This window comes from Ictalurus furcatus, chromosome 20, assembly GCF_023375685.1.
Source record: "Ictalurus furcatus strain D&B chromosome 20, Billie_1.0, whole genome shotgun sequence".
NCBI classification, from domain to species: Eukaryota; Metazoa; Chordata; class Actinopteri; order Siluriformes; family Ictaluridae; genus Ictalurus; species Ictalurus furcatus.
The window spans coordinates 15976794-15990023 of record NC_071274.1 but is presented as its reverse complement, the minus strand read 5'-3'; the positions used below and the strand labels follow the sequence as shown (position 1 = coordinate 15990023).

General features: G+C 39.8%; 1 protein-coding gene across 1 annotated transcript in view; it reads right to left on the bottom strand.

Moving 5' to 3' along the window:
• LOC128624378 (receptor-type tyrosine-protein phosphatase S-like) overlaps positions 1-13230 on the bottom strand; it is a 151546-nt gene that overhangs the window by 93256 nt on the left and 45060 nt on the right. Inside the window, exons 3-5 of the mRNA XM_053651992.1 lie at positions 12508-12633; positions 7507-7652; positions 5225-5366 (exon numbers count right to left, since the gene is read on the bottom strand). Coding sequence (XP_053507967.1) covers positions 5225-5366; positions 7507-7652; positions 12508-12601 — 382 coding nt within the window. The 5' untranslated portion in view covers positions 12602-12633. The remainder of the gene's footprint in view (positions 1-5224; positions 5367-7506; positions 7653-12507; positions 12634-13230) is intronic.

The window sequence follows — 13230 nt, the reverse complement described above, 5'->3', positions numbered from 1 at the left end:
GATGTCAGGGACAAGACTGTAGACCTACACAAGTCTGGAATGGGCTACAAGACCATTGCCAAGCATACTGGTGAGAAGGGGACAACAGTTGGTGCGATTATTCGCAAATGGAAGAAGCACAAAAGAACTGTCAATCTCCCTCGGCCTGGGGCTCCATGCAAGATCTCACCTCGTGGAGTTGCATTGATCATGAGAACAGTGAGGAATCAGCCCAGAACTACACGGGAGGATCTTGTCAATGATCTCAAGGCAGCTGGGACCATAGTCACCAAGAAAACAATTGGTAACACACTACGCCGTGAAGGACTGAAATCCTGCAGCGCGCGCAAGGTCCGCTGCTCAAGAAAACACATATACATGCCCGTCTGAAGTTTGCCAATGAACATCTGAATGATTCTGAGGACAACTGGGTGAAAGCGTTGAGGTCAGATGAGACCAAAATGGAGCTCTTTGGCATCAACTCAACTCGCCGTGTTTGGAGGAGGAGGAATGCTGCCTATGACCCCTGGAACACCATCCCCACCGTCAAACATGGAGGTGGAAACATTATGCTTTGGGGTTTTTTTTCTGCTAAGGGGACAGGACAACTTCACCGCATCAAAGGGACGATGGACGGGGCCATGTACCGTCAAATCTTGGGTGAAAACCTCCTTCCCTCAGCCAGGGCATTGAAAATGGGTCGTGGATGGATATTCCAGCATGACAATGACCCAAAACACATGGCCAAGGCAACAAAGGAGTGGCTCGGGAAGAACCACATTAAGGTCCTGGAGTGACCTAGGCAGTCTCCAGACCTTAATCCCATAGAAAATCTGTGGAGAGAGCTGAAGGTTCGAGTTGCCAAACGTCAGCCTCGAAACCTTAATGATTTGGAGAAGATCTGCAAAGAGGAGTGGGACAAAATCCCTCCTGAGATGTGTGCAAACCTGGTGGCCAACTACAAGAAACGTCTGACCTCTGTGATTGCCAACAAGGGTTTTTAAACCAAGTACTAAGTCATGTTTTGCAGAGGGGTCAAATACTTATTTCCCTCATTAAAATGCAAATCAATTTATAACATTTTTGATGTGCGTTTTTCTGGATTTTTTTGTTGTTATTCTGTCTCTCACTGTTCAAATAAATCTACCATTAAAGTTATAGACTGATCATTTCTTTGTCAGTGGGTAAACATACAAAATCAGCAGGGGATCAAATACTTTTTTCCCTCACTGTATATATATATATATATATATATATATATATATATATATATATATATATATATATATGTGTGTGTGTGTGTGTGTGTGTGTGTGTGTATTACCGTAAAAAATCATATTGTGGGGTTTTTCCCCCTTCCTTTTATTTATTTATTTACTGGTGAAAATAAAGAAACATCTATGAAATCTAAAACCCTAAGGCCCAGGTTTAGATTGAAAATAAGAAGTATTAATATGCATGCACAGTTAGTGGGTGATTTACGAAAAAGAACTATCTCCATAAAATAAAAGAACGTGAGACATGGACATGTGCTCTCTTAAGGGATATATGAATTAGTGGTGCAATGCAATGACACCATCTGTTTCTGTTTAGCACTCCAAAATATCCATATCCATATTTGTATACAGATTGAAACCCAAAATGGGTCTAAGATAAAAGTTTTTCTTTCTTTTGTCCTTTTTTATATATATAAAAAAATTGTATAAAAATTATTTTAAAAATTTTAAATCAAATATCCTACCACTATGCCCCCAGAAACACTAGAAAAAAACCCTATGTAGAAATGGCAGCACTGTCAGCATAGTGTGTGAAGTCTGGCTCTGACAATTCCTCAGCCTCAGCTACATCACTCGATTCATAATTGGTTTCAACTAGAGACTGATATTTTTAATCCCACATGCATAGTTATTATTTTTTGTTTGTACCTACCCACAATATTTTCGAACAAGTATAGTTGGGTCTGTTCGCCAAAATATAAACAAAATAGCAGAATAATGTAAACCACCGTGACCCTGACCAGGCAGGTACTAAGGATGAATGAATGGATTCTGTATGTTCACGTTAATAAATATGGTGTTTTTTCCCTCGAGCTCATGACCTCATGAAAGTAAAAACCTCCAGCTTGAGTGACTTTTGTGTCTCGCAGAAGCCTCTGTGAACTTTGCTGGCAAAAAAAAACATTACCTCCTATTTGTATCTGTATTTTGAATATCAATTAATTCCAAATAACGTATATCTATGCATCCCTAATGTGAATGAAAACCCTTTAAAATACGTTGTTACACGCTGTTTAAAATAGAGGTGCATACATGCAGTGAATATTTCATATAAAAACACCTTTACCGTGGTAATGATGTCATTTCCTTAGTAAACTTTCTGATTATTTGACTAAGGAATCATTTTGGTAAACCTTATCATTATTAAAATTACAAGGGTATAATTTTGTCATCAACAGATGAAAATGGGTTTCTGATAGAAATGCCCAAAATTTCATCTTCATTAAGGCAAACTCACAAAGCAGACAACATGTTATTTTTGCTCATTTGAAAGACACCGTCCTCCGTAAATGTTTTTAGACACCCAAAACCTTCAGTAAATCACTAAATGTCTTAATATGTACCTCTTTGTCTTTTTTAAATTTATTTTTTCCTCAGGGTACAACCTACCAGACTCACAGATTGTGTTATATCCCAGTGCATGAAATAATGAACATTCATCCTGTAGTGGTAGGTGGAGGTCGTTGCTCTATAGTCTCTAAGTCACGTGATCTGAGCTCATAACCTTCTGGTCACTAGCACAGAAAATCAACTTAACCATGGCAAGGTTTCCCAAAACGAACTGTGCAATTTCACTGCTTACAGTTTACATATCTACTGTATGTATGTATGTATGTATGTGTATGTATGTATATGTATGTGCATATATATATATATATATATATATATATATATATATATATATATATATATACATACACACACACACACAACACCAATGTATGTATATGTATGTGTGTGTGTGTGTGTATGTATATATATGTATATATATATATATACACACACACACACACACATACACACACACACACACACACACACACACACATATATACATACACATAACCCCAATTCCAAAAAAAAGTTTGGACACTATGTAAAATGTAAATGAATGTAAATAAAAACAGAATGCAATGATTTGCAAATCTCATAAACCCATATGTTATCCTTAATAGAGCATAGAAAACATATCAAATGTTCAAACTGAGGAAATGTACCATTTTAAGAAACAAAATAAGGTAATTTTGAATTTGATGGCCGCAACACGTCTCAAAATAGTCCTTCAAAAAAGGCTGGAAAAGTAAGGGTTACTAAAAAGAAACAGCTGGAGGTTAATTGGCAACAGGTCAGTAACATGATTGGGTATAAAAAGAGTATCTTAGAGAGGCAAAGTCTTTCAGAAGTAAACATGGGTTCACCAATCTGAGAAAAACTGCAATTTGTGTAAAAATTTCAGAATAATGTTCCTCCATGTAAAATTCAGCAGTTTGTGCTACAGTAGCGCTTCTGTGGGATTGGAACAGACGGACACCCACGAGCCTTGGGTACCCATGACCCTGTGACCGGTTCAACAGTTGTCCTTCCTTGGACCATTTTGGTAGGTACTAACCAGTGCATAACGGAAAGACCTGCCGTTTTGGAGATACTCTGACCCAGTCGTCTAGCCATCATAACTCTGCCCTTGTCAAAGTCACTCAGATTCTTACACTTGCCCATTTTTCCTGCTTCCAACACAACATCTTCGAGAACTGACCATTCACTTGCTGTCTAATAAATCCCACCCCTTGCCAGGTGCCATTGTCACGAATTAATCAATGTTATTCACTTCTCGTCAGTGGTTTTAATGTTATGGCTGATCGGTGTATTTCCCGTACATAACCATATCTATAAAATAATAAAATTGTCTAATTCACTCATAGGAAGTTGTCGAGATCAAATGGGGTTCTTTTTCTTCCCCTGTGAAAATAAATGAACACATTGGTTGCTGAGAAATGCTGAAAGACAGTGAGACAGTGCCGATACTCACTGGTTAAATACGCTGTGACTGCCAATGTGACGCACTTCATTACCAGACTAACAAATTCATTACTGCCTTCATCTCTGTCCTCCCACTCTGCTCTGCATGACGCTCCCTGTCTCTGCCTTCGCCCCGAGCCCCTTAACAAAGAGAAATGCAGGACCATTTGCTCATAAAGCTCCACAGGATTCAAACCCCAATTTATGATAAAGGTGCAAACCTTTATTTTTCAAAAAGGTTTTCTTTAAAGGCGAGACACCACAGGGGCACATGGTCATTTCTGGCAATCGTCTAAAGAATTTTGTACTGGAATCATTTATTTACACAAATGTGGCACTGTTTAATTAAATTTGCATACTGAATTAAACCAAAAATCTAGTTGTTTGATGTTGGTAGAATTAAAATGTTAACTCCATTTAAAGATTCATCCATCCATCCATCCATTTTCTATACCGCTTATCCTACAGGGTCGTGGGGAACCTGGAGCCTATCCCAGGTAGCATGGGGCACAAGGCAGGGTACACCCTAGACAGGGTGCCAATCCATCACAGGGCACGATCACATACACATTCATACACTACGGACACTTTGGACATGCCAATCAGCCTACCATGTATGTCTTTGAACTGGTGTAGGAAACCGGAATATCCGGAGAAACCCCAGCAGCACGGGGAGAACACGCAAACTCCGCACACTTTTGGAAACTTTTGCTTCTGAATATAGAATAAACTGATTTTGAGGAAAATGGAAAAGTGACGTATATCATAATGACACATAAAGTGACATATATATCAGGAAACATGCTTTTCATGGATATATGACATGACATGTTTATGCCAAATGGGCAGAGCTTAAGCCTTCTTCATTTTTTTTGGTTGAGTTTTAATATTTTATGACTACATTTTAAGAGAAAACATGTTAAATATGCAATTTAACCAAAAAATAATATTAAATCGAACAAACAATTTGCCAAAATTGTCATTTCTACCTGTAAAGTCTTGCCTTAAGCGCCATTAATATTTTCTAATGGAGCCACATGATGGCAACACTATGGTGGATATTGTATAGTACAGTATATGGCATGTTGACCAATTTAAAAAAAAAAAAAGAACGATTTTCCTGCACAACGATGATAATGATATGTGGCATTTGCTGAAAACATGGAATTTACCTCTGACAATGGACAGCTTGGAGGTGACTGCGATTTCGCCCTCGCTGTTCCGGGCCACACACTCGAAAACATTCTCATCTCGTGGAGCTCGCAGTGGTTGGATACGAAGTACCGCTCCTGCTCCTTCGTCAAACTCTATGGTCTGGGTCAATAAGAGGAAAGTGAGTTAACATGGTATTTCAGATCAAAGTAGAACCTCAACGTTTACTCTAATTAGCTTGGCATTAGTGTAGGATGGGCCAAAAATAAAATGTTTAAATATTACTGTCAACAATATTTTAAATATCAGTCAACGTTTAAATAAGTGTCCTACAGCATTCCTTGCAATTCATACAGACAGCTACAGAATTATTAGCCCCCTTCAAGAGAAACACCTAAGGGCTTTCAGCACAAAAGACACAGACTGCTGTTGAGCTGCGCAAGTCAGGTAACAGATGCATAAATATAAAAAAAATTTTAAATACTCAGCAAAAGTAGTTAAGCAGAGTCAGGACGAAAATGCTAAACGTGAACTTTGCCACGTCTGAGGAACTATGATTGGAATCACACTCTATGTTGTTGGCTTGTTGGCCATGCACACTGTTGCATTTTTTTAATCAGAAAATGTGGACTGCATGAGTAAGAGCATCTGATACGTGATCTTTGATGCATAAGGGACTTTTTTTATGGCATCGTGATATTTTAGCCCAAAACCAGGTTGCCTCTGCTAGAAGGTTAAGTCTTGGAATCGTTCAGCAAGAAAATGACCTTAAACATACAGTTGCAATCAAAATTCTTCAACCCCCCCATTGCAAATCAGGTTTACTGTCAAAATGTACAGCCTTTCAGCTGTTTGCAATGAACTAATCAAACAAAAGCAATTGAAATAGTTCAACACAACGAATGCTTCAAGTGGTTTCCCCAAATTCAACTGAAAATGCAACTTATAATGACTTCTCCAGTCTCAAAATTATTCAACCCCTTCATGGCAAGCATCTTTAGTCCTTAGTAGAGCACCCTTCTGCTGTTATGACTTGCTGCAAACGAGATGCAAAGCTTCTGGCAGCGTTCCTGAGGAATCTTATGGCATTCCTCATGAGCAATGGCCTCCAGTTCAGTAATATTCTTGGGTTTGCATGCTGATACCGCCTTCTTCAAATCTTGCCAGATTGCAACTGTAATTGCACAACTCTAAATAAATCTATACAGCATCCCTGTACTGTATGTTTCAGCTCAGCTTGCAGGTATTCAAGGTTTCTTTTTATGAAGGGTGCCAATAATTCTGTAACTGACGGTAAACATTGACAGAGGTTTCTCCTTTTGAAATTCCACTTAACATGTCACTCGTTTAAAATCCATTTAAATGTAAATTACTGTTTAGTGTAGGAGGTTCACATCGAATGCCTTCGCATGAACTCCCGTTGTTTCTATTTTATTCTTGTTTGCATTTTTGATGTTTGCAGCGAGTGCAATAGTTTGTTCTCTGCTGCAGGCAATAGGGTGGGAGTAATATGCCATTGTTTTATGAGGGTTTTAATATTACGTATATGCGGATAATAATATTTCCATGCGTGGCTATGACAGACTCTTTTTGTTGAAAAAGGGCTGATTTTGCATTATAAATAATATAATAAAAACCGCAGACTTAAGTTAAGAACCCGACAAAAGTGCTCTTTCTTTTTCATGAGTGATGTTAATGTTGTTTACATTTTTAAGCATTCTCATCATCCTTGCACCATCAGCATTTATTTTGTGTTACTCTGGTTAGATGGAAACCTCAAATGAATTTCAGCTTATAAACGACCCTCCGTTCCTGTCAGACGAATTCATAAAACATTAAATAAGTCTAAGTACCGCAACGGCCGAGGATTGAGTGCGTAATCTGTTTATACTGTATAAAGTGACAGATGTTAAATATTGTATACAAAAAAGCAAGAGATCGTATCAAATATGAGTTGGAAATGTGAAGAAATGTTATGCTTCTGGGTCAAGCTTTTGTTATCGTTAAAGATTTATAGAATGTAAAATAAAGCTGGCGGAAAAAAAGGCAGAAATGCATGCATGTGGGGGGAAAAAGGGCATTGCATAGTGAGATATTGTCACCTGCTTTTAGAAGCAGAAGCTACATTTTTAGGGGAAAAAAAAGAAAAGAAAAAAAACACTATAAAAAGGAATACAACAGTGGATGCAGGATAAAGATGAAATCCTTCAGGCACTCCAGAGCATGGAAGGCTGTATGAGCTGCTACACAATGCATCAATTATGTGTGTGTGTGTTTGTGTGTGTGTAGGTGTGCATCTCACCTCTATCCTCTGAGAGTTGACCTTTTTGCCCTTTTTGTTCCAGATGACCTGTGGCTTCGGGTCGCCTGTGGCTTGACACACGAAGGACACCACACCACCGGACACTCCTCTCTGATCTGTTGGGATCTTTGTGAACTTGGGGGAAGCTAGAGGGAACAAACATAATGTCATTAATGCATGAATAATCAAAAATGTATCCAGTTTCATTAAGAAGAACATACAGACCAGCGGTGTTCGACTAAAATTTGTGCTTATAAAGCAGCTAACATGACTGAAGAGCAACAACAGTTCCGTTTAAATGCTTAACGACTAATGAGCTGTTTATGGCGAGGGGTGTAACACAATGCCCTATCTGCATCTTTATCGGTTTAGTGGCCAAAGTATTCATATCTGTATCCGTATTCGTATTTAATTATATACATTATTAAAGAAAAAAAAACAACACCCTACTCTGGCACTTTGCTTCTCTAGAACTCAATTAAAGATCTTGTATAGTAGCACTACTTGTACTGTAGCTTTGCTTGTATTTCCTCATTTGTAAGTCATTTTGGGTAAAAGTGTCTGCTAAATGAATAAATGTAGTAAATGGTCATAATTGACCAAAATCGCCACGTAAAAATATGATCAGATTTTTTTTTCGGGGGATGGGGTGGAATAGGGCACGCTATCATAATCTACTACGAATGTTAACGAATGTAGTCTTTGTCACGCAAGCTTACTACACGTGCTCTTCAAGCTCGAGCCTGCATCACATGATAATAAAAAAAACTCCCATTCCTGATGCACAACTCCATTCTCAACCACACGAACCTTTCTGCCAAGCTTTCTGGAAATAAACAAACGAACAAACCCAATCGTGTACCTCGTATTCATATCTGTATTAGTATCAGTTTAGAAGTCAAAGTATCAAAGTAGTAGTTATGTTTTGCATTTATTTCAGGGAGAATACATGCGTTCTTTCCGTTAGGCTTGACGACTGATAATAGTATCGGGAATCGCTAATAGATTCCAACAGTCACGATGGCTGTCACGCTTGGCGATTTGAAACGTCTGTCGGAAAACATGGTGTCCGCAGCGGTAAGATACAACACAATTTATTTTTGTCTGTCTTGTATTGTGTGTCTTTTTTCATTTATTAGTCCTTTATGGAGGCATGGTGGCTTAGTGGTTAGCGTGTCTGAATACCGTGCGGAGTATGCATGTTCTCCCTGTGCTTCTGAGGTTTCCTTAGGGGACTCCAGTTTCCTCCCCAGTCCAGGGACATGCATTGTAGGCTCACTGGCATTTCCAAACTGTCTGTGGTATGCGAATGCGTGCGAGATTGTGCCCTGCGATGAGTTGGCAACCCGTCCAGGGTGTCCCCTGCCTCGTGCCTTTGAAAATCTGATTATGTTTTAGGACGTGTTTATGCGTGTTTATTTAGAAAGTTCTCATATTAGAAAATTAAACTGAAATGAAATGAAAATCTATCTATCTAATCTCTTCCCTTTCTGAACAAATGTGTCTAGCCCAGTAACTAGTCTGATGAGACGCCTAGAGTTAAATCATTTGTCCAGAAAATGACGCTGATTGGATAAACCACAACACTGGATCTGCAACAGAAGCCGAGCTGGTTCATGAATACAAACTTGTTGTATTGCTGCATTCATGAATACAAACTTGTTGTATTGTTGTTGAGTTGCTGCACTATGGCCAGTTATTTATACGTTTATCAGTATTTCTCCAAATCCTCGATTCAGTCCACTAAAATATTTTGCTGGGACTGTACTCCACCAGTTAATGATCCCTGCTCTAGATCATATTGTTGATTCTGCCTTACTAAAAAAAAAAACAACAACAACAACAACACAATAACATTATACAATACAAGTGCATCCAGTCTATCTAAAGACAAGTGAAAGGCACTGGCCTGAACGCACACTGCTCCCTCCCTACTCTGTACATTTATATTCAGCACTTAATACATGCTTTTAACTTGTTCTCCAGCAAACAGTATTTCACAATTTGCCATAATAAGGCACGTAGAAGGTGCATAAAGCCCTGAAACACGGCTGCTCTATTGACCTGCAGGAAGTTGCAATCAATATATGAATGCAGCCCAGTGCCCAGATCATAAAAGTTTTAAACAGCAACAAACAGAGTAAAACAAGATTATCCAAAACACAACCCACTGATTGCACTGAGTACACAATAAATTCAACAAGGTCGGTCTTAGCGCTGTTACACCTGGTGGCTTCGGCATAACGGAAATGCTGTTATTACACACACATCCTGGCGCGAGTGAGCCGGAGGGCAGATTTGTGTCAGAAAGCGACAAACGCTGTAATGAGATAAAAGGCTAATATTTCATGCCGGACAAAAAGTCAGGGCAGAGTGAGTGGTGCTCGCCGGCCGATTTAGTGCTCTTCTGTCAATGTGCCGACGGGAAGCGATAAATACGACACCGCTGTAATTCCACGGCTGAATCTAATAAAGTGCGGCTGAGCTCGGCCCCCGTCCGCTTGACTCCGGATGCAGAGTGGATCGAATTCCAGCCGGACACTGAATTGCATGTGTGTGTGTGTGTGTGTGTGTGTGTGAGTGTGAAGGGGGGTGGCTAGGACGGGGGGTTGTTGTAGTCATAGATACCAGAATTACCAAGCGGAGGATCATCGCCTCCGTGTCCTGTTGCCATAGCGTCAGTTCAAACAGAGACGACAGTGGGCTCATGCTCATCTGTCAGGGCTAAGCCAGGCCTGGTCCTCACCATGGCAACCAGATCCCACACCTCCTCTCTCCACCTACCCGCCTTCATCCCCATTTTTCATTCGGATATGAGTGTTTCTTCATGTTTCTGCCTGCCTGCGTAAAGCTAGAACGAATTAACCTTTTTTATTTATTTATTTTTATTTATTTTTTTTACAAAGAGGGACCAAAACTATTTAACGTAGTGGTTTAATAGGTGGATGACAGAAAGGAGAATGATTAGAGGGAGAAGATGTGTGATAGAAGCAGAAAATATAGATGTAGAGAAGAAATAGGTGGAGCGGGTGAGTATGGGTGAGAATGAATATATATACATTTATATATATATATATATATATATATATATATATATATATATATATATATATATATACATACACACACATTCATAAATATATATGTATATATATCTGACTAAAATATTCCCAGGCAGTGCGATAGAGAGATGGCGACAACTATTATAGAGAGAGCAAACTATTGATGAGCTCTAGAGATAAGAAAACAAAAAGAAATTGCTGGAGACTGAGTGCTGCTGAGGGGCGTTGTTTCTTAACATCTCTCGTCCTAGTGCTTCAGCCGCCGCTATCACTGCGCTATCACTGACTCGGCTTTTTAGTGTTCGCTTCTGATCTCGCAGAATCTTCCAGAAGCACTGGGACGTCTTCTGCTCCCTCAGCAACACAAGGCTTTATATCTAGACCTCTCCATGGGGAGTCGTTCCACTGATGTAACTTACACACACCCTTACACACACACACACGCACATTCTAAAGTCTTTCGTTTACCCAATGGTACTTTTTCAACCGTGAAAACAAAAGGACCGAACAACCTTGGGGGAACGAAAGCGTCAGCTGATGCTATGTTTTAACCAATGATGTCACGCGCTCCGTTGTGACTGGAGCACACTATCCCCATGACAACTTTCATTAAAAACCAATCGAGGAGGGAGGACGCTGGTAGAGATAGAGGACATGTAATCATCGTCGGGCATGCACAGGCCACGATCAGGTGAGGTGTAATAATCGGAAACAATTGCTTGATCAGAAATAACAGATGGGTGAAATGTATGATCGGTATCTCTGTTCTATTCTATAATAAGAAATGAAAGCATTATTATGTTTAGTATTGACTTTCATGAACACATTTCATGAAAAATAGCAAACAAACAGATTAATAAAACCAAAGTCCTGTGTGAATAATCAAGGATAGGGTAGTGTGATGCACCCTGACACGAAGCGGAGTTACAGTTACTAACACCACGTTTATTATTTTTCCTATAGCAGTATGGACTATATTGATTAAATAACAAACTTTTTTTTATCTATTTATTGTTACATTTAATGTTGTGGAATGTCCACAGCTATCAACATTCATTCCCTCACTGGCCTCCGTTGTTGTTTGGTTTTTTTCCTCTTTATCTTGAAGTTAGAAGAGCGTGTCATGTTATGGAGAAGCCCTCAGTCCTGATGACTCTCCCATGGAGAACATGAAAACTTCCTGACTGTTACAAAGCACTGAACCTGGAGACTCCTTCCATACATTTTTAATGTCGCCATATCAACGATCAACGAGTTGTTACTACAGAAACCATAACGTATCAGAAGGCGCGTTAATATAAAACGTGCGATTCGAATTACAGCCGTTCACTTCTGTCAGAGCTGCTATTGAAAATGAATCACCACCTTCTGACAAACGCAGATATACAAAGACTGGGATTTCTCCGAGAAGTTTAGCAAGCAATCGGATTAGCAGCTAATATCATACCCTTGTTCTTCACATCACTCCACAATGCTTGTTAACAGCATGCTATGAAACCCATCATCCAAAACCCACATGTACAGGCACTACGAGATCCGTCCATCCATCCATCCATCCATCTTCCATACCGTTTATCCTACACAGGGTCACGGGGAGCCTGAAGCCTATCCCAGGGAACTCGGGTCACAAGGTGGGGGACAGCCTGGACGCGGTGCTTATTCATCGCAGGGCACAATCACACACTACAGACCATTTTGAAAAAGCCAATGATGTCTACAATGGCTGTCTTTGGACTGGGGGAGGACACTGGAGTACCCGGAGAAAACCCCCAAAGCATGGGGGGAACATGCAAACTCCGCACATACAGGGAGGAGGCAAGATTCGAACCCCTAACCACAGAGGTTTGAGGCAAACCTGCTAAGCCACCGTGCCGCCATTACGAGACATTACATCACAGTTTAATGATAATAATTCGCTAATAAAATCCTGGATACGTACATAAGGCATGGCAGGTGCTGGATAGCGAGGAGAACAGGAGGGCCAGCAAGAGCAAAAGGGCAGAGGGAAACACCTCCACCGAGCCAGGAGCCATGACTGGGAAGCACACACGATCGTCCAGGCACACTGCAGAGAGAAACAGAATCAGCATTAGCCTCACTTCAGTCAGTCAGTGAAAAGTTCAAACACCCACTCCGTCTAACCCGTTTCCTCCTAGCTCAAAACAGAAATTTTATTTACGATAGCAAATACTACAGTACGTAAGAAAAGTAGAATTTATTGAATTCCCTGTAGAAAAAGCGAATGAAAAAATCGAGTTTAAGAAATGTTCTCCTGACCATTCAGTTTTCAGATCAGTTCTTTATAACATGAAACAGGTTTCAAAACAACAGCACAACATCAGGTCTGCTTTCAACAACATTAGTCCAGTCGAATTAAGATTTTTTTTTTCTCGTTTATTAGAAACAACACGTAATCTCGTAATTAATGCAGCACAGGCTTGACGAGGCAAATATCATTCCCCCAGACAGGCTTGCTGATCCTTGCAGAGTCTTCTTTATCAAGAGCAGAAAAGAGCGCTTTTTTTTTCTACTGCCACTCAATCCGGCAATTTCCCATGATCGGTTCTATGCGCCTGTCCGGTTGAAGCCCCTTTACTCACTTCATATTATCAGCAGATTTTCTTTATACATAAAGTAGTCTAGCAGAGATGTTATCGTTTAT